Source organism: Dermacentor albipictus, chromosome 4 (assembly GCF_038994185.2).
Source record: "Dermacentor albipictus isolate Rhodes 1998 colony chromosome 4, USDA_Dalb.pri_finalv2, whole genome shotgun sequence".
Taxonomy (NCBI): Eukaryota; Metazoa; Arthropoda; class Arachnida; order Ixodida; family Ixodidae; genus Dermacentor; species Dermacentor albipictus.
This window is the reverse complement of record NC_091824.1, coordinates 97,817,580-97,839,386: the sequence shown is the minus strand read 5'-3', so window position 1 is coordinate 97,839,386 and position 21,807 is coordinate 97,817,580. Positions and strand designations below refer to the sequence as shown.

General features: G+C 45.3%; 1 protein-coding gene across 1 annotated transcript in view; it reads right to left on the bottom strand.

Annotated features, from left to right (window-relative positions):
* Nucleotides 1-21,807, bottom strand: part of LOC135911421 (uncharacterized) — a 121,754-nt gene that overhangs the window by 10,036 nt on the left and 89,911 nt on the right. Inside the window, exon 2 of the mRNA XM_065443709.1 lies at nt 8,218-8,586. Coding sequence (XP_065299781.1) covers nt 8,218-8,586 — 369 coding nt within the window. The remainder of the gene's footprint in view (nt 1-8,217; nt 8,587-21,807) is intronic.

Below are 21,807 nucleotides of genomic sequence, written 5' to 3'. Positions count from 1 at the left end.
TAGAAACAGCTCGTTTCTAAGGCAACACCGCATTCACTAGAGGCGCTTTTGTACCGCTTTGAAGCATCGTAGTCAAAAAATACACAGAGTGTTTGCAGAGTTTATTTGGGGTTCGGTGTGGGAACGCACGAGCAGAAGTAATTTGTTTCACACATTGCGCAATGGGGGACTTGGTTTAACGCATTTGTTTTTCAAGCAACTTGTATCGAGATTTGTTTTCTTCCGCGACCAAACCGATGGGTTTCTGCGGACGGTAATCCAAGTGAGATTGCGCGACGCTTTGCCCGATTTTGTTGTATCGTCGCACGCAATCAAACCGATGGCACTAAAGGGCTATCTGCGTGAAGTTTCCATGGCGATACGTCTTCTAAACGCTCGTTTTTCGAAAGACTACTTGTTTGCAGTGTCACGAAAACAGTTGTATAAGGATCTTGTTGAAGTGTTTATACCTACACCAGTGTATCGTTCTATGTATTACTTAGGGCCTGAACGAGATGTTTTCAAGCGAGTCAATAATATGCCTGTACGAGCTAACACAAAATCATTCTTTTTCAAACTGCATACCGGCACACTGCCTGTTAAGCCATGGCTAAGAAGCAAGGGCTTGTTTGTCCCAGGGTCAGACAACTGTCTTATATGTAACAAGGAAGAAACTGTCGAACATATTTTTCTTGACTGCCACGATGCCCGCTTTCTTTGGGACATCCTGCAAAGAACAATAAAAAAGGAGCTTCCTATCACTGCGTTCGGAATAAGGTTTTTGCCATGTGCTGAACCTGACGGTGTGCCGGTGGACATGTTGATGCTATTGTGTATGCAAAGTGTGTGGCGAACTCGTATGGCTGTACGCAATGCTGATGTTGATGCAAGGCCAGCAATGTATTATTTTACCGAGAATGTTAATTATACAAGCGAAGTGTTGAAACTGCTAAGTGATCCGCCAAATTGGCTTTCAGTGTTGGACAGTTTGGCTTCGATGAAGCCATTTTAACATGACACGTCAGTCTTAGTAAAGACTAGACGTTTTAACATTCGGATTCATTTGACAATATTTGTATGTACTTGCCAAGCCGGTAATAAAGAAAAAAAAAAAGTAGTCGTGGCTCAGTGGTAGCGTCTCCGTCCCACACTCCGGAGACCCTGGTTCGATTCCCACCCAGCCCGTCTTGCAAGAGTTGAGCCAAAGCCACTTCTCCTCTGTCGTGACGTCACGGTGTCACGTGGTTTCAAGGCGACACCGCCGCGCCTGAGGAGCTGGGTTGAGCTCTCGTAATATGCTTCGCATAAAAATGCCCACAGTGTTTGAGTGGAGTGTAAACGCAAGAGGTTGAACGCTGAAAGACGCTGAAGCGTGGCTTCTTGGGTAAAATAGAAAAACAGCGGGACGTTACGGCAAGAAAACATCGCCTATATTGTCGTACGACCTTCTTCGTGTAACATTTGCGTAGGCAACTGCCTAACCCAAGCCGAGATGCCCTTGCAAGCTCAGGAACGTGCAAGCACGCTTTACTGTGCCCTTGTTCGCTAGAGCGCTGCCTTTTTGTCTCTTGAGCCTGCTGCGTCATGCTGTGTCTTTTCTATTCATGGTGGTTTGAAACCTATCGACTGTTTTGCCAGAAATGACATTAATCAATCGGCTGAAAAGCAGCCCGTGATTCATGAATTCATTGGTTCACACATCAATACTTCGCAAAGGTAACAAGGTGGCACACATCAGTGCGCTGCTTCCATCAAGACTGCTTGAAATTTGCTATCTTCTATGCTGTCATAGCCATGCACTATTACTACTGCGGGAATTATATATATATATATATATATATATATATGCGTGTGTGTGTGTGTGTGTGTGTGTGTGTGTGTGTGTGTGTGTGTGTGTGTGTGTGTGTGTGTGTGTGTGTGTGTGTGTGTGTGTGTGTGTGTGTGTGTGTGTGTGTCGGGGGAGGGTTATATAAGTACGAACACTGGCTCGGGAAACTTCCTTCATATCATGTTTTCTTCTTCTGCTACTTTTCCGACCTGCAAGTGCCACCCAGCTACGTCATTGAAAAGATAGAAAACCATATGATTGTTAAGGCATATGACCGTAGATCTTTAAAAATTAATTCTGGAGTTTCAGGTGCCAAAATAAGGATGTTATTATGAGTCAGGTCGTAGTGGGGGACTCCGGAGTAATTTTGACTACCTGGGTTTCTTTCACGGGCGCCAAATGCACGGTATACACGACCGTTCTTACATTTCGCCACCAACAAAATGCGGCCGCCACGGCCCCTATTCGATCCCTCGCCCTCGAGCTTAGCCAATAAGCGCCACGCCAAAGCCACTACGCCATCATCGCGAGCCATAAATCGTCTTGAGTCCAAACATAATTTATTCACGCTTAGCGATCAGCTAGACTTCACCAGTGCGCAGCCCGTCGTAGCTACGGAAGCACAGCGCCTGGCGGCATAAAGCACGACGCCTTTACTCTTACGCAATAGTCGACTTAAATATTCTACACAAATACTGAATCGTCTGAAAGCAATGAGCGTAGCCGAGCTGTTCCTCAAATGGTGCTCGCACTTTTGATAGAGTAGCTATGTTCTGAAGTGAAACAGCTCTCTGATTGCGCTTATTTCTTAATGGATTATTATTGCTTAGCGTTCTATCCCCTGCTACGTAATGGCACTAACTGATCAAGTTCCAGGCTTATCCCACTTCGGTTTCCATTTCAGTCTAACATTTTCTTTTATTAAAAAACCCCTGCTTCAAAAATCGACTTTACCGTCCGCCTTCATAAGGTTAAGAACAGCAATAAAAAGTTTCCCAAATGCTCCGTCATTTATACGTAAATCTCTGATAAGTAATAAGTTAAAGCCAGATAGCAAAGTTCAGAGCCTTGGCGCCCTTGAGCCTTCCCTCTCTAATGCGTGGACGCGTTAGAGAGGGAAGTTCATTACGCATCTGGAATTAGTAATGCCAGGTGCATCGAAGGTTATTCAATGCATTCGCATCATACGCTGGGCGTTCTGCATGTGCGCAGATGACTCCTTCATCCCTCCTGCTCCTGCTTCTTTCTCCCACCCCCTCTTTACTCTTTGAGGCTGGCAGTCTGCGTAAAGAGGCGCAGTGAGGGCAGCTCGATTTTGCCCACGGCCCTTCTTTCCTTCACCACTCTCCTGGACTTTCGACGCATTGCTAATAAGCCATTGGGAATGGGCAGCCAGGGTTGCTGCACCACCGAACGGCGCTTCTTTAATGAATACCTGGCTGCTGCTGCTAATTACTCTGAACGCCATTTCGCGCATGGCACAGGCAGGAGAGGGGAGGGAGAAATGCGTGCTAGCCGCATGGCAGTAAGCGCCGCACTGTCCTTACGTATGCGCTTTCGAGTCGAAAGGGAGCGGAATGCGATAGTAAGAGTTAAGCTTCGCCTGTGAGAAACTTATTTGGGCAGGGCGTGCTACGGGGGATCGGCACTGACGCTTACCCAAAGCAGCGTCGGAAGTTAGGCGGGTGCCGGTAAAAGAAGTACGCGATCAGCGTGTGTACTTTTCGATATTGCGCAGTTGGGACTAATGAGGCGGATATAGACGAGGAGCCTATGGCTGCTCGTTACGCTTTTCAAGGGTGGAATGTGATTTCCATGTGATGGTGGTAACATCGGTAGATGAAAATTAACTATATTTACGTGTAACTGTTTTATCCTTTCCGGGTCATATTGAAGATAAGTAACTGTACCAAAGTTCTGCAACAACATTAGGGGAGGGAAGAATCATTGCTTACATATACGTATTCACTAGCTAATTATTGCCCAACAGCTGCAACGTCGAAAACTCACCATTAAAGACCCCGCTCTGAATTTACCTTCGCATAATTTTTTTCCGGGCATTGCTCTTCCATATGCGTGCCCGACAAACCAAAAATATAACATACGACGCATTCTGCTCGTAACATTCGAGTAAACTTACAAAAAATTTATCTCGTTTTTTGTACTTTTTTGTCAAAAAACGCAGCCTGACAAGTATGAGGGAGATGTTTTGTTTGCAGTGTCCTGACATTGCTTTTTTTATTATTTGGACTGCAGTGAATCCTCTTCCAGTCGGCCCAAGGGCATCCCAATGAGAGCGAGGCACATGTATTCGAACGTGGTGGCCTACGAGTGAAACTCTCTTATGCATTCAAACTTTTTTATGCTTTTTTACGCATTCGGAAACCAGCAAGGGCGAAAAGGAGCCCATACACACCAGTACCAACAATATATCCGTGCAACGAAGCCTGCAAGCGTTCATTTCATGTTCGCTGCATAAATAAACGACGTTTCAGCAACATCGTTAGAGCAAGTGAATGCTTACAAAACGCCTGCGCAAAAAATTTCAACATGTGCCCTTGCAACTCCATAGCAGAACACTGAACACGCAGAATTAGGACACGAAGAGTGATACCTCTAGAGGAATTTCCTCTGCACAAACAAAAAGAAAGTAACAGAAAAGTCCTGGTCTTCTTATTACCTTTCGCTTTTCGTTAGTTCTTTGTCCTTTTCTTTCCCCTTTTCCCCGACCCAGATGTCACCTCCAACGTAATAGGCCCCCGTGTACTCCTCGAATGACGCTCTACGGTAACTCCCGGCGAGCCTGGGTTATTACTCATGCTCGATTTGCGTGTCCCTGTTTCCCGACTGCTGATGATGTCTCTAATGGAGTAACAATGAGTAATGGAGGCCGTTTCCGGCCACGGCGCTGTCGAGTTTGTGCAGCAACATGATAACACGTCCCCTCTAGCACTACTCTTGTAGCACCTACTGCAGTTTGCAGCCGCTGCCGTTGCAGCATAGACTCACTTCCGCTGTAACGTTCTTTTTCCGATGCGCACACGTTCATTTCGCAAGCAGCTTGCACACATTTCACGTCGACGTGTACGAATCGCAGCGCGCGTTGTTACCACTCATGGGTGCGTGAGAAAATGTTGTCCCCACTCATTCGGGGGACAGTTGAGAAACTTGGGAAAGATTGTTTCCGCGGCATCGGTGAGCTTGGTCAAAACAGGCGTTCCTCTTCAATATGAGAAACAGTGCTGGCAACGGGATCAGTGATTCGAAAAGGTTAGAAGTGCTGACTGTCAGATGATATTTATTCAGAGTCTTACAGTATATCACAAGCTAATCGTATGCCTCTTATCTGTATTTTATGTTTGTACGCTTCTGGAAAGAACTTCGTCGATAGTCAGCGCATCGGTCCTGCTCGTTTCACTTGTGCCGTCGTCTGCTCTGTTCGTACGTTGAACTTCAAACAAATAGCCCAGCGTAAAGCCTTCTTTTGCGTTCCTTTTGTCGTTCCAACTTTTGTTTAGAACAGTGTTGCATTCTCGCGAAGGTGCTCGTATAGGTTGTGACCACGTAGACTGATATAAAAAAAACCCTAGCCTGCATTTGAAGATATAATATTATTCACTGCCTTTACGACATCATTGATGAGCAAAATTAGCGCAACAAGAAGACGTCGCACACAAGAAGGGCAGACTATGTGTGTTGTCTTTATGTGGCACTAATTTTCATAATCAGCAATGCAAGACAAGCTAGCGCAGCAGCTAATAGTATGTGCGAGTGAAAGCGTGATCGCGGCTCAATCTGGCGCACGAAAGGAAGGAAAGCGGGGAGGAAACGCGGCATCTTCCATCGCGCTCAAATTAAGGCTCCTGGGGGAGGGGAGAAAGGGGGCCTAGTCTTGGTGGTTCGGGTGCCCCCGCGCGCGCCCCCGGGCCGCTGTATTTTGAAAGCCATCTGCGATGGGCACACAGTCCATCGCGCGCTGTGTTTTCTTCCCTCAGTTCACGTTGGTGCGAGACGCAGCAACGACGGTCAGTTCGCTCACTGCTGCTGCCGCGCTTCCTCACCGCAGCGTTTAGACAGCGAGTTTCCGCGGTCGTCGAGTGAGTTGTGTTCGAGTTTTGCTTGTGCGGGCCTGACGCCATGCTTGTTAATTTAGTTCGTATGCCTATGTTTACAAGTTTATACGGCCGATAATGCTACTATCCTTACTTTGATAGCTAGCTGTCCACTAATTTGCTGTCGCAGTCGATGCTTCGCCTTTCGGGCGAACTGTGGCATGTTTTTTCCGTATTCTGCCTTTGTCGCTTTGTCTGCTCTGGCCTGTAAAACATTTTGGCGGCAAATGAAGCTGCCGAAAAGCGGGTAACATCACACAAGTGATATAGCTCCAAAGGGTTACGTGTAATGTCTAGCGACGGTACCCACTCTGCAGGAGGCCTTTCTCGAGATACTCATGCATAACACATTGTTTGTCACTCACCTCAACTGTTGCTTTTTTGTTTAGGGCTCTACATATGCCACTAGTATTAACCATCTGTTTGTTCTGCAGAAAAAAAATGCTCGCCTTATTTGCGACGTGCGTTGTGATTGTCCCTCACAATCACTGTACCAAAAGCTTGGTATTCAGAAATTCACAAATTTTCTTATTTATCGACTAGCTTTCGCCTATATAAAATAGTTGAAACAATACACAACGTTTCTATCTAATTTTACAAACATTGAAAGACACCCTATATATAACTTATAACGCCGCACCCGAAGCAATGGCTTATATCGCATAGGCGCACAAATTATGGAAGACAAATGGGACGTCACTTACTTCCGAGCTTCCTGAACATTTTTGACGCATAAAACGTCCACCTTAATTATTGAACTCCCTCTGCTACGTGTAAAACTGCATCCTCAAGTGATAAATAAGGCCTTCCTCAGCTGAACCTCTTAATGGTAAAATTTATTTATTGTGTTGCCTGGTATTTTCTGTACAAAATCTCTGCGCACGTTACGACAATATTTTCCTATCCTTTTGGTCTCGCCTTTTAAGATAACTGGCTCTGAGCACTTTTTTTCTTTCTTTTCTATACTTACTGCATATGTCTCAATATCTGTGGTTCTTCTTTTTTTTTATTTGTGCCACCTGCTGCCTTTGTGATTTGCCTTGGTGATTAGAACTAGTGAAATCGCCGCTCCTGTCGAATTTTATCCTAAAGTTCTAGAACCATCTACACTGCTCTGAAAAATAAAGTTCCTCATTGAGTGACTGATTTCTGGTTCTTAAAGTTCAGCTTCATTTCGGCTTCACAAAACTCACACGCAGCTGTTTTGTGACTTGCCAGAGATGGAGAGAGAAAATAAAGATCGAAGGCGGGGATGTTAACCAGGAAAGTGTCTGACTGCGGGCTGAACAGTTTGCCATTGGAATGGCGAACAGTGCGATCGCTAGACGACGGCTGAGGTGCAGGCCTTAATGTGCAAGACAGATGCACTGACCTTTCTCTCACTACGGCAACATCATGCTAATATAACGTGTGCGCGAAATAGCATACAAATATTACTTATAGCACGCCTTCTTGTGTGTGAGCAAATATTCAGAAAACCGATGACCGATAAGAATAACAAGCAGATTGAACAATTCAGAAATGTAGATAGAGGGCGTTACTCATACTTTCTGATAAATTACGCTATATTCCTAAATTTAAGAATGATGCATATTTTTTTAGAGGACGTGTTCATGACGCATGGAAGCGTAAGTCACTAAAGTTACCTGCTGATTATTTACCATTCTAGTTCTTATTTTATTTTTATCTTTCTGCAAAATGAACGCCAATGTTAGTAACACATTAAACATCTTTTTTTTGTGACAACATGTACGAAACAGCCGTAAATATCCAATGATATTTTCGGTCCTTGTATAAGCCATTTGGTGTCGTTTTACTTCCCGTCATTAAAGAGAATTCAGGTCCACAATAACTTTCTTTTTCTGCCTGTGGCAGTGTTTTCGTAATAATGACCATACTAAATAAGGACCAGACATGAAATGATAAGGAGCCTGATAAATGTCTTCCACCTTGAAATACCCGTTTATGGCCCGGCTCGTCTTTCTTGAATCACGAGCCACCGTAAAACAAATCCCAAGTCACCGTTTCGTGCCCGGCGCCTCACGCAGAGCTGCACAAAGCACAAAAGTAAGTCGTCTAGATTTTTTAGTAATGATACGTAAGTGTAACTGCTACACTATGCTGCAACCTCGGCAGTTGGTTAGGTGGCATGACAGACTAGCTCACTCAAGCGCACAAATCATGAACCGGTGCTCAGTAAAGCGTGCCTACTGCTTCCTAACTTCGCAGTCATGAAGGAAGTGCTTGACAGCCAGCACCAGCCCTGCTGCGTCGCAGCCCCCCCTGCCCCACACCTACCGTAGACGGTCATGAGCTTGGACTCGGAGTCTTCTCCCGTGAGCGACATGACGTGGCAGGAGTACCGGCCACTCAGCTCGGTGGTGGGCCGCACCAGGTTGATCGCGCGGAACTTGGTGAAGCTGTTGCCGTTGGTGAGCGAGTAGTCCAGGTTGATGCGGTCCTTGAGCCGACTCGACACGAACCGCTTGTTCAGCTCGGGGATCCACTGGTAGATGGGCTGCGGGTCGTCGTTGAGGAACCACTTGATCACCAGGTGCTCGTCCTCGCGGTTCGCGTTGTACACGCAGTCGAGAACCACCGAGTCCTCGGTGCCGTTCTGCACCCATTTCGGCACCGACAGGTGCAGGATGTGGAGGCTCGACGCCACTGCGCAACAACAGGAGTGGAGAAAAGGAAATGGCTATCGTCATTATTGGTACTTCGGCGATTTCACTCGAGTGGATCATGTGTGCGGTTACTGGTGAGTTTCTGTTAAGCGAGAGTACGGATCGGGCTAAATATACCTCATGTCAACCACAAAGCATCACTCACGAAGAAACGAAAGAAGGATGCGCTGCTTCCTCTTTGTAAATGTCTCTCAGAGTGCAGCTCTAAATAACATAAAATGTATCTTCATGTTCTTTTTCATACAAGCGGCAACTTTCGCCTTTTTTTTATTTTTTAGGTAACCGAAGTATCACTTTTCTTTTCAATTGTATAACTACTTTACCTTTCCTCAAGTGGTCATTAGTTTCGGTGATTAATTCATGTTGGTTCGAGCTACGTTTAGTGTACTGCACGCGTCTTTACGCTTCACTAGATAAGAAACCTAGGTTTAGCATGAGCTTGAATGGCGCACTTTATTCCCGTGCTTTTATTTTATTACTTTTTTTTTCAGATGAGTAAAGCAGCAGTCAGTTTTCCAAGTCATAGTTGGATGACCATATCTGCATGTCGTAGCAACTAAAAATGATGAGTTCTGAAAACAATGCAAGTATTGGTATTAGCTTTAAGATAAAAACAAATAAAGCATTTGTCCACTAAGAAAAGAGAGACACAAAAAGACCAGTGTAAGTACCGGCTGGCTACCGCGCGCTGGGTAAAGGGGTAAAGGAAATAAAAGGTGAAAAAAGAAAAAAATGAGAAAAATTCGCACAACAACGCTATGCTAGGCGCTACAACATTGAAAGATGGTCGCAGAATTCACAAGCCCTTAAAACTTGAGCAGAGCCCTTAAGGCCTTGAGTGCCAAAACCCGTCTGAACCAGTGTCCTAGAACTGTTTCTTCTGTGGAGGAGCGATGGTCCAGTTTCTCGAGCGGGCTGGCGAGCACTTTTCTTGGCACATACTAAGCACTATCACAAGAGAAATGGGGAAACTATAAAGAATATACATAATATTATGGAGAAAGGTAAACGATTACTACTTTAGGCCGTTAGGTCAGCTGATACGTATGCAGTGAGATTATGATTATGCAGTGCGATTATGTATGCAGTGAGATAGATTATGATTTATAACAAAAACAGCCGTAGTCCTAAGTAGCCACCACAGTTCTGATACAAAATTGATCGAAATAATTATTTAATTAGCTTCTTTCTCGTGCGAAAATTTCATCTCTCCGATCAGGGCCTTCGATATCTATTGCTGCTGTGGGCAAAACGCTTGAGCCGCATGCTTATCGCACCCACAATTGTAAACGTTCTTCTAATAATCGATCTGTGACAATAAAGCATGCAAACATAACTGCAAAAGGTGGGGAAAGCTGAGAAGCAACCAACATTCCAAGCTGTCACAGATAGACTCGACACACAAGCGTCCAATCCTAACGGCTGTGTGAGACAATCGCCATGTGTTCACACTTTCAAAGCTTTGCAGTAAGACAAGTTCTGATAACAATCAAAACTTTTGAGCTCACGACGCTTTCAAAATTTTCGAAAGCATTTGTCTGTACAGCACGTAAGTAAAATTCAATTTCCGCAGGCTCACCTCATGCAGCCATCCTGGAATCAGTAATACCACTCAACAAGAGAGTTTTCGCAACTCGTATAGCAAACTTCACACAAAAAGAGCGAATCCAGCCAAACTTTGAATATTGGAGGACGAACAAACAATTGGGTTATGTGATCCGCGGGCGTTATTTTGAGGAATCACTATATATTATTTCATGTGTTTTCAGGTTGGAAAGAAAGATGATATGACTTGTTTGGGGCCAGTAACGAAATGAAAAATAAAGATGATAATAATAACGACGGCACGCTGCCGTCTCTATGGCAGCGCGATATAATGGACAGGAAAAAGGCAAGTGCGTTCTTTCCCACGCCAGGCTTACAACACACCAGATCCCTCGGTAGTCGGCTGCAGGAACAGCATTTTGCTTGTGTTTCTTTATTTGTGTTTCAGCATGTTTTCCTGGAGTGTTCCTGCGCGTCAAACGCGCTAACTCGTTTTCAGCTCTGAAACAAGACCGCAGAAGCAAACGGCACATCGATAAATTAGCACATTCTCAGTTCATTTTTTTATTCGCGATTTGTTACAGGTGAATAGGTAGCTCGATAGTAGGCCGCCCTCTGCTCAGAAACATATATCATGAAGTACATCCGCACGGGACGGTGTAGACTGTATGCCATTTGGTGGCTTCGTCACTGTGTTTTAAGGTTCACGGGGAAGAGGGAAAGCAAGGACAGGAAAGGCAGGGAGGTCAACCAGACGAGCACCCAGTTCGCTACCCTACACTGGGGATGAGGGAAAGGGGAATAAAAGAGAGCCTTTATACATCCTTCGACACGTGAACATCGCAAACTGCGCGCACTCATAATTAATTCGCTTGCCTTGACAGATTGGCAGGCCGGTAATAAAGGCAGCTGGGGGTTGGAGGGTTATTCTGTAAAAGGCCAGCTAGGAGACATGCCCATTTCGTTAGGTATTAAAGTGCTGATTGGCTGGGCTGTGGTATACCATCGATAAGGAAACAGGAGCCCACAGCCAGCTTCCTCCTCACTGGTTCAATTACGGCCAATCAACGGCGGCCAAAATGGACAGTTCACATAGATGGACATTTACAGAATACTCCCTTCCCTGCTTTCGCATGAGAGAATTTACAGTTTTCATGAAACAGAGAGAGAGAAATTGGTCCCTTTTCAGGCCTTTTCACGTCGTCAGAGCAACGGGGCAAAATAAATCTCGAAAGCATTTTTTGCGTGCGGTTCTGCGCATCTACAAGATGGAAAAGTCATGATGTATCATTTCCTAGTTTCACTAATGCCAACGAGGTGAAGAGAGGCAGCTATGTGCCCAGTAACTGCGGATAGACAAGTTCATAGCATCGACGATGGTTGTATGCTTTTGGGTAGGGGGATCCAGCCAAATGACTACTCCTTACCAGGTGAGAGACCTTGGAGTTCGTGTTTTTCCTTAAAGGGCTAAGCGCTCTAGCTAAACTTATGTGCAACTAAGGCCCCTAATTATTTTGCCTCGCCCATTGCTCCTGTTATGAACATATAAGTATTTTGCATTTCAATGTAAATCACGAGCGGAAACAATTGTCGCTAGCTTGGCACGCTTTCACATTCAGACAATTAATGACTTTATTGGAATCAATCGTACTTTTAGCGTTTAAACAATTATTCGATCATCGCGCGTGCGAGTGGCGGAACGTGTTTCTATGATAACAAACCTTGGATTATACGAAATGCTGAGCACGAATGCATGACACTCATTTCTGAAACATTCTTCAGTATGTTTTCACTTACTCAGTCATATAGTCATTTAATAACAGCCGCCTACCGAGACGGTATGCGGCTCGGCTTGAAAGGGCAGACGTTTGCAAGCATAGACCAACGACTTCCATTGTGTCGTCTTTTCTTTATTTTACGCCCACAGTCACAGAGTGCTATCGAGAAAAGTTATTATATAACTTAAGCTCAGCATCAACGGACTCCTGGATCCAGCCGCCACCATTGCTCGACTGCGGCACCCCATCAAAGTAGTTAAAATCGCGAATTTAGCAGCTCGATAAGAGCGTCCGTCCGTCCGTCCGCCCGCCCGCCCGCCCGCCCGCCCGTCCGTCCGTCCGTCCGTCCGTCCGTCAGTCCGTCCGTCCATCCGTTTTTTTCATTTATGGTGCTCACTTTCCACAGGCACTCATTCGGCTATACGAGTCATTTGTTCTGAAGCATCGACTTATTATGTGGAGTCGCACAAAATTGAAAATATCCCCAGAAGTATTCAATAGAGGTTACAGTCTCTAGCATGCAGCACTTGCATTACCCCCGGATGTGCCACGCGTGAAATGGCTTGGTGGCCTAGTTAATACCGAAATTCATCATGAATACATCACCGTGCAACAACAGACGAGAAAACTGCAGGTCAAGCGTTTATGCGCGGAGCGTCAGCCTGTAAGTTGAACGGTTGAGCGGGCGCCTCGGAAATGCATGGTCCCAACATGAAAGTCGGATAGTATGGCTTTATTATACATTTATTTCATTGTAAGGATGTTAACAGCTGTGATGTTGAACTTGTCGGTTATAAGCAAGACAACAAGAAGAAAAAGAAGGGAAAGAAAGAAACAAGGCAGCAGATCCAAGGAATTGGAATCTATATGCAGCAAAGCTTTGTGTGAGTGCATGTAGAGCCGAACATGAGTTAGTGTTTATTGAATGTCCGCACAAAGGGACAAGGAAGGCTTTATTCAGGCATTGTATACAGGCTAATGCAACGCCGTGGATGCGCGAGGGGACCGCGATTTGGTGGCAGTGCAAGAAACCCAGCGGTGGTGACGCCACTGGCGTCCTCCGCTGTGATTGGTTGGCTTAGTAACAACGTTCACGAAAACCAGGCGAGGTTCGCACATAAATGTTGCACCCTAAAAGGAAGCAGCCATCCATCAGTCTAGCTGCGTAAACTCCGAGAAAAACGCAAGGGATCTGCTCCAAAATTTCTGCTGTTGTTTAGAATCCAGCTTCAAAGCAATTCACTACTATTGTAGCGAACCACGTCGACACTGAATGTCATCACTTCTGAAATTGCGTCATTTTAGCTGACTTGACTAAGAATGCATTTACTATGCTTAGGATTCCAAATCTAATACACGACACTACAAGAAAAGTTTAGCAGCATTAATTATGATACAACATTTGTCTCCGCTGCGAATCTTGGTTTCTGAAACACAACGAAAATTTGTAGTTTTACGCTTCAGTTGTGAATTCTTTCAGAAAATTTGACGTTTTTGCCATTTTTCTCATTATTATTGTTGTCGTTGTCTTTGTGTCGAGTCCGCATTTTTTACTGATGATCGCTGGTTTTCGTATTTTCTCGTTGAACTTCCCTGAAAGAACTACAGCTAACGAGTGTAAAGGTGGTGACAGCTGATAGTTCAGAAGGCACCACTATACTTTGTTTAGCTGTTTGCTGAATCTCATCCAAGCTGTAGTGCACGTTCCTTCGCAAATCAATCTCAGTATGACATTTCTAAGTATCACAATGAATGAAAATTCATTCACACGGCTTAGTTAAGCATTCTTTTTCTTTTTCTTCTTTCTGTTTGCTGTTGTTGTTCATCGCCATTCCAAGATAGAACTCTCAATATAGCTCAAATTACATTCCAACTTTCCCATTGTTTAAGTGAATGCTTCGATTTCAACATTTAAACTGAATAAGCAATTGTCGACGAAGAGCATGAGGTTTCTTTTTAATAAATCATCCACTCAATTGCACTCAAAATTACAGTCGGTAACGGCATGGATCTTTAGGAACATTGCGAAGCGATCACAATGCTGCCTGCTCTAAGCCGGTTTGCTAGAATGAGGCAAATATTAGGCAGTTACAATAGCTAGAGTGATTTAAGTAACCTATTACGGAGAGGCCTCATCGTTGCACATTTTGTCGCCTTCCACAGGGTGAATGGTCAAGCCGCTGTTTGCATGTTATCCCACTTAGCGCGTTGTACCTATTCAAAGTTTAAGAAACTGTGTAAACCAATGGTTTTTACAAGCAACTCTTTGAAAAATTTAGCCTGCATGCACTTGTCTTTCTAAATTTAGATAAGCCTTTATAATATCAATAATTATATTTACGCGTAACAATAGGTAAACAAGTGCTATTTTGTCACTGTAGGTTAGTCAACATTCCTAAACAAAAGAAAAAAAATGGAAATTCAAAGTATACCTGCACTTGCAAGATAACACAGCCTGAAGTATCTTTCACGAAGCCCTCACACGACCACGTGGTTTTCTTTTGAACTCCCAAAAGGTCGCACTTGGTTTTAGAAGCATTACACTTCCGCGCGAACAATAGAGCGCACATTTTCACAATCTTTTTTTAGTCGTAGCAAACTCAACCTCATTTCCAGCTGGACAGCAGAGCCCAGCTTTCGTCCTGTTTGCACACACAAATACCGATGAGAGTGTAGGAAACTCTGAGGCCCATCCCCCCCTCCCCCCCCCCCCCAAGTAAGTCCTTCAGCCCCACGTAGTTATTTCGCCAACTAAATTCGCAACCGCGCTTTGTTAAGCTCGCGTTGTGCGCCTAACAAAGCAACGGCGAACAATGGTCTTTTCCTAGAATGAATTCTTTTTTGTTATGAAAATGACGCAATAAACACTGCTTTTGTCTCCTCTCCTCAGCAAATCTGTAATAAAGGTTTTTTAAACTACATTATTGCGTATGATGAAAAATGTACTAGAGATGCGCTTACAGTACGACATAAACTTGAAGACGCAAAAACGACGAAGCTTCCCTGATGTGCGGGCCTGTGAACAACACTGCAGCCAAAAGGCTTAGCCGTAACTCATCTAGGCCAACGTTAATTCATGCCCACGTACTAATTAGATTTAAAAAAGTATGCTCGGGACTTTCACCTCAGCAGCAGCGTCGTAATATCTAACTTCAAAGCTATTCTCCAGCACTGAGCAACGAGAGCGCAACTCCCGGCGTCTCAGTGTATTCCTGGTTCTCGGCTTCAGTGTTTTCATCACCACGCCCCCTTCCTGCAACCGGTGTGGTCGCGTCCGCCGTGGGTTCAGGCCCGACCAGAAGCTATTTGTTCGCGAAGACGAATTAGACGGTGGCACGAGGGCAGAAGGGGCACGGGAGCGGCGTGCACGCGAGGGCCCTGTTTCTATATCTCTAGATTGTGGCGAGCCCCCGAAAGAGGGGCGTGCAACCAAGAACGAGTGGAGGCCGAACTTGCACCGCGCTTTCCGCGAAAGCAGGAGAGAGGAAGGGGATGTAGAGATACCCGCCGTAATAGGCCCCATAAATCAGAATAAATATAACATGAGGAGCATCCAGGGGAGAACAAAGCGTGCAAACTGAGCGGCGAACCCCCGACCCGCGCCCTGTGCGCAAGTTTCTCGGCAAATTGCGAAGGAGGTGCGGGTTGACGGGCAGACCCCACCGCTTTTCTATAACATACACACTCGCTACGCAGCCAAGACCGTCGCAACCGCATAAGGTGGGCAGTTGCGCTGCAAGGGAACGATTCAAAAGCGACAAGAAGTAGCGGAAGTAATTTGTAAGTAGGTGAATGAAGCACGCAGCTGCTCTTTTGTGGATAGTGCGTCTGTACTATACATGCGGTACTCCTTTAACAAACAATCCCTGTCTACGATGCGGGTAATCTGTCTCCGCGCCTTCTCTTGCTTACCAGCGCAGGCGCCTGCGAGTATCTGGCATGACATATGCATGACACAGACGTGCGCGCAATAGGGTCAGCCAATCTCTCGGTGTATACGAATCACGGTGTACTGCAGATGGCTGTGGTACTGCGGGAACGTATACTACGGCGCCTCATGTTCGTTCTCCCCGCATTGCAATTAATCGTAGTTCCCTACATGATGCAGTGCCGTCACCGGCTCCCCTAGCTGTCTAGCTAACCCTTTGCTATACCCTGGCTTCCTGAGGTACAGCGCAACGGAATCAGCCGCTAGTCGCAAGACTCGTTCCGCCCGCACCCGTCGACCTCATCTATTTTTAATATCCCAGCCACCGCGAGTTGTACGTATACATAGTTGCTCTTTTCCCCTATGGTGGAAGCGGGGTGGGGGGCTTACCTTCGTTCTCACTAGCCCTTGTTTCAATATCTGCTATTCACCCGCCTTCCCTCCAAACCCATACTCTCCCTTCGCGTTTTTTTTGTTTACCTACAGCCTACACATTCTCATAAGGAAGTTAGAAGTTTAGTAAGCTCTCCTTGAATGTGATTTGCCCAAGACAGGCTGAGAAACCAACGCCGAAGGACGATGACTCAGGCCGCGAAATACTTAAAAGGACGAACGAACACTCACTATTTCGTGGTCTCATCAAAGTGCTCTAGCGAAGCGTGTAGATGCTAGACGTTAAGACGTATAGGAACAATAGCATCTGTGATGAGATTTTGTGGCACCGTGCTCAACTGAAGCGCACCTAATTCTTACTTTATTAAATAGCCATGCCGTAGACAAGCATTCACTTTATTGTGTCGCTAGAAAGCATAGGCCCAATCCTCATTTTGGCTTTTCGCTTTTATGGAGAGCCATGCAAGGAAAGAGCATTTCTGCCGTAGCGTTCGTTCACACTTCGTATGGTGTCGCCCCTATAACTGGCATTTCCATCTAAATGTTCCTATATCCCAACTTAATTATATGCTTGTACGCTCTGCCCACCATGCGCATGCTGAACAGGTCATTCGCTAATTCATGTTGTATTCAGTATATACTGTATTTACCTCGGCAAAAAGGACCCATAATTAGGCGGCAACGAAGAGGCTTCAAAAGTGCGTCCTTTGTATGAAACACTGTTGTATGTTCAGTTTGGGCTTGGCCCTCATGACATTGTTGCTTTTTTCAACAAAAGCAAATGGAAAGCGTGTATACAGAGCAATCATTAGACCATTAGGTTACAATTCTATGTTGAAAGTGACCTGCGATGTGCTTAAGGACGCATACAAGCATATTGGTGACAACAATGAAAAAGAGAAATTTCCATGAGGGCTCTTGCAAAGTGAATATAATTTATGTTTAATTATTCAGAATGCTAACCTGCTGCTTAATTTCAACACATCTATTGGTGTCTGATATCGAAGTCAAATCGTACTGCTTTGACTTACATACTTTTATATTTTATGAGTTGATGCCTTCGTTCTCCTAGCGTTGCGCTAACGTGAGGCGATGCACGCTTGCCTGCTCCACAAAACGGCTTCGGTCACGAGCTGACTGTTAATTGAAGCTGCGACACAGTTCAATGCTAAGTGATATTTCTGAATTTAAGTATCAAGAGACAATAAACTTTATACAAAAGAGCACAGGATCGCAGCTAGCTCCTCCACTGTGCAGAGGATTGTCCCATCAGCCTAGGAATCCAGCAGCCTTAGCAGCCCTTCTCGCTCGGTTGGCCAGGTTGAACTTTGGAAGACACTGAGGCTCAGTACAACACAGCAACAAATTTTAACTGAACTCGGCTAAAAGCACGGCAGTGTAGTACATTTCTTTTCTTTTTCTACAATCACACACTTATACAATAACGCAGCGTACTCCTCACTTCTGACGTGTACGGTGACGTATTGAATATAAATGCGAGAACCCGAAAGCTGAGCAGTCATCCTTCCTGCAATGTTCATTTCACGCTACTTCTTTATTTTCATTGTTTCCGCCTAAAAAGCAATTTCACGCTGTTTCGTAACGAGGGAAGCAAAATGTATGCTCCGTCAGACAGCATGGAGCAGTCTGGTAGAAGGGGACACGTTCGGTGTTTTGACACTTGAGCGACACCCGCATAGCTTCGGTGAAACGCATCTTGTTTCGTCTTTCCTCCTGTGTTCTGTTTTCGCATCGTTCTTGCTCTACACAAAGGTGCCACGCGTGCGTCTACTGGAGTTTTCCATGCCTTGATTCCTCCATTGTTGACTGTGGTCCCCGGTATCCCTCTGGGTCGGCTGGGTGCAGGACCACTGAATTTTTAACCAACCTCCCGCAGTGCTTCTGTGTTCATTATTTCCTCGCAGTGTTGCACGCGACGTAGACAGAATCTGACAGCGAGGACATACGGGGACTCTGACGCCCGTCCTTCCGAACGTACTCGCTAAGTCTAGCGTTTTTTTTTATTATTTTCTTTTGCTTCATTGAAGCAGTTGTCAGAAACTCAAGTTCTCTACGCGAAACTCGTTTCTTGTTTCTTGTGCCGACTTTCGCTGTTTCAGCGAACACAGTGATAGCGTAAGCACTTGCTGTATAAGCAACATTGCAGCCTCCCTCACATAGGAAACTTGACGTGTCGAGCTCAAGGTTTTCTCGAACAGAAAACAAACTACTAGTAGAGCATTTTCCTTTCCCTTTCTTAGTTGCCTGAAACTTTTTTGTCGTATATATATATATATATATATATATATATATATATATATATATATATATATATATATATATATATCTGTGTGTGTGTGTGCGCGTGCGTGTGTGTGTGTGTGTGTGTGTGCGTGCGTGCGTGCGTGCGTGCGTGCGTGTGTGTGTGTGTGTGTGTGTGTGTGTGTGTGTGTGTGTGTGTGTGTGTGTGTGTGTGTGTGTGTGTGTGTGTGTGTGTGTGTGTGTGTGTGCGTGCGTGCGCGCTTGTGTGGCCTTCTCTGCTTTCGTCCTTTCTATTTCTTCTCTGTTTCGTGGAGCGCTGCTGCTGCTGTTATGGTCTTGCCGCGCGTGCCACTGGGTTTCTTGCAACGCCACTAGATGGCACTCGCCTCCGCGCATCGCGGCCGGCCCCACTGCATCAGCGTTTCACAGTCTGTGTGTATTGTACGTGCTGTGTTTGCTTCCCTATGCGACAAAAATGCAGATGCTGAGCTGTGGAGCTCGCGTGCTGGGCTTCGATAGCGTAAACATTACAGTCGTCCATAGCCTAAAGAAAGCACATCGAGCTGGCGTCTCCACAGCGTACTGGTCACGTACGCAGAATGAGCACGTAAACTCGCGCCAGCAAAATGGATACAAAGCGTGCACTCAGCGTCGATAACACCCAGGCCCGAATGAAGCGCCGCGCAGAACAGGAGCGTCTTCGCTACGCAGCGAAGCGTGGTGCAGACCGCGAATGTATGCACAAACTGTATGCATACGATTATGATAATTATTTGAATTACGTACAGCCCCATAACTCGAATAAAGTTTAACACTTCTGCCACGATGTGGCGTGTCATGTGAGGCAATGATCAACTCTCTCAGAGATTATCAGCAATGACGCACAACAACGCCCAAGCAAACATGTCTCCCTGTGTGTTCTGTGGGCTACGCAAACAAACAACTAAGTGCACGCAAGTTAATCTTTTACATAACTCACCAATCTCCCATTAGACTAAATGCTGAAAAAATAAACGTTCGCCGCCCACCCCACCGCTAATTATCGTCATTCAAAGTAAACAGCATACAAAGCTTCACTTTCATCGATTCCCAAAGTGCGTGGAATCTGCCACTTTTTTATGTCAACCATTGTACTTTGTTTCGCATGCAGCTCTCATGTAAAAAAGAAAAATCTGTGTACTACGACAGCGCGGAGAAAAATAACGATACATAGCAGGATGTATTGTGTTCGGTCCAAGGGAAGAAAACGAATTATAAAGGTGACCGAGCGCACGAAACTGTTAGTTTCTTTCTGGCCTTAGTTTCAAGCCAGAGAGTTTCGCTATTTATCTTTCTCAAGGACAAGTATTACGCCTTTAGTCTTTTTTTTTTCTTTTTTTTAACATATGTGTCATTGCCATATATATCATCACATGTATAATTTTTTTCCACAGAAGTAGGCGAAAGATACGCGCACACATACAATAGCTAGACGGAGAGTACAGAAAAAAAAAGAGAGAGCCGCTACGACCTCTCCTGTAACGTGACCTCAGAACGAACCGCACAAAACTGTATTTCAACTTAAGCAAAGCTGGCGCAAAATTAAGCGCACGTTTGCAATTGCTTGTTTCAGAGCAGCCTGAAGGAAAGATTGCACTTTCAATGACGGCAAGCAAAGCAAATGACTTCTACTAAAGGGATTAGTTACTTGCCAAAGCGATTCGAAACCAGACTAACCACTGCACATCGTTCATCTTTTCAAGAGTCCGCGCCTCTGCTAACGTCTGTTGAATCTGTGGTCCTAGTCACGTTTTGCGTCTTTTCAACACATTCGCTGATCGAATTCACTAAAGCTTCTTCATGCGGATTTCCATACTCATTGAGTTCATCCCTCAATAAAACATTGTAACCGCGATTCCACAGGCCCTAACTTGGTGGGGTCAAAGAAACGTGGAAGAGGGAAAAAAAGACTAGCTTGTTCGCCATGGAATGGGGAAGTGCTTCCATCGCTTGCAGATCGCCGTATGCCAGTGGGCAGCCCTGCGTTATGACAGCGTTGCGTAAAACAGTGAAGACGTGAGACCTACTCTTTAGCGTTTTTCGCTTCGCTGACTCTGAATGGAGTGCGGCGAGTCAGAGTTTTTCTCTTGTCCGTCTTGTTTATTACTTCATTTTGATTGTTGCAGGACTGTAAATGGCCTCCATTGTTTATGGCCTACGCTAAATCAAAGACTGCGCAATGTCGCACAACGAGAGCGTTCTTACACCCTGCTGTTCTCTAGAAAGAGTGCGCTTTAGACTCTGCCTTTCACGTATAGAACTGTATTGACCAATGGTCATCACTTAGGGCCTCTTCGTGGGCAACATGCATTAAAAGTAAGAAAAGAAAGCGATACTTCAAAAGGAAGAGCGCGTTTGAAAGCGTTCGGCCAGCATATGGTAATACACTTTCACCACAATACCACTACGCTCGGCATAGGAAAAGGGATAATTTATGAGAGGAACACAGCGACGGTATGAAGGCGCCAGTTATTTCTCAAAACTGAAGCCTCTGGTGCGCCTTTTCCAGTCGCCTCAGAGTTAGACCAATATTTTTCGGAAAGGAAATCAAACTGCAGTTCAGGCTTCAGGGCAGCAGGCAGCCAGAACCTCCTTGGAGAAGCATGGCTCGCGCACGTACTTCCCTCCGAGGACTCCGAGTATTCACGAAGCAGGCGAGTGCACACAACAACCGAGAAAGCCGGAGGGAGCGGTGTTCAGGCTGCAACGTCATTGACGAGAAGGCGCTACTCCAACTTCTAGCCGCTAGAATTGCGTGCTTCTACGAAGAGAAGTTCATTGATGTACTAATAACAATAACAGCACAGGGGACCATAGCTTGGAAAACCGCGTACATTAATACTAATGGGTGAACAAACAATTCTTCTGTCAATCCTCTCACCGTCACTGAACATCAGCAGTAGTTGGAACCCCTCCACAGAAAAAAAAAATGGGGGAAAACGAAACGCACACACATAAAGAAAGAGGCACATTCAGTTCCAGTTGACAACTACGTAAAACGAAGCGTTCTAGGTATGATTTGCTCATGAACCATGCATGTGTTTACATGAAGTGTAGTTTTATTGCGACAGCGATTATATCGACACCCCAAGCGAATTTCGACGTCGGTGTCGCCGTGAGGTTCCGTATATATTTAGGTGTATGTATGATATATGCTATACCATGACATGTGCTTTATGCGGGTTACACTGCCACACCGTTCTATCACTAAGGTTGCTCTCACCATGCTTTACATTCTTGAAAATTATTCCTCAGA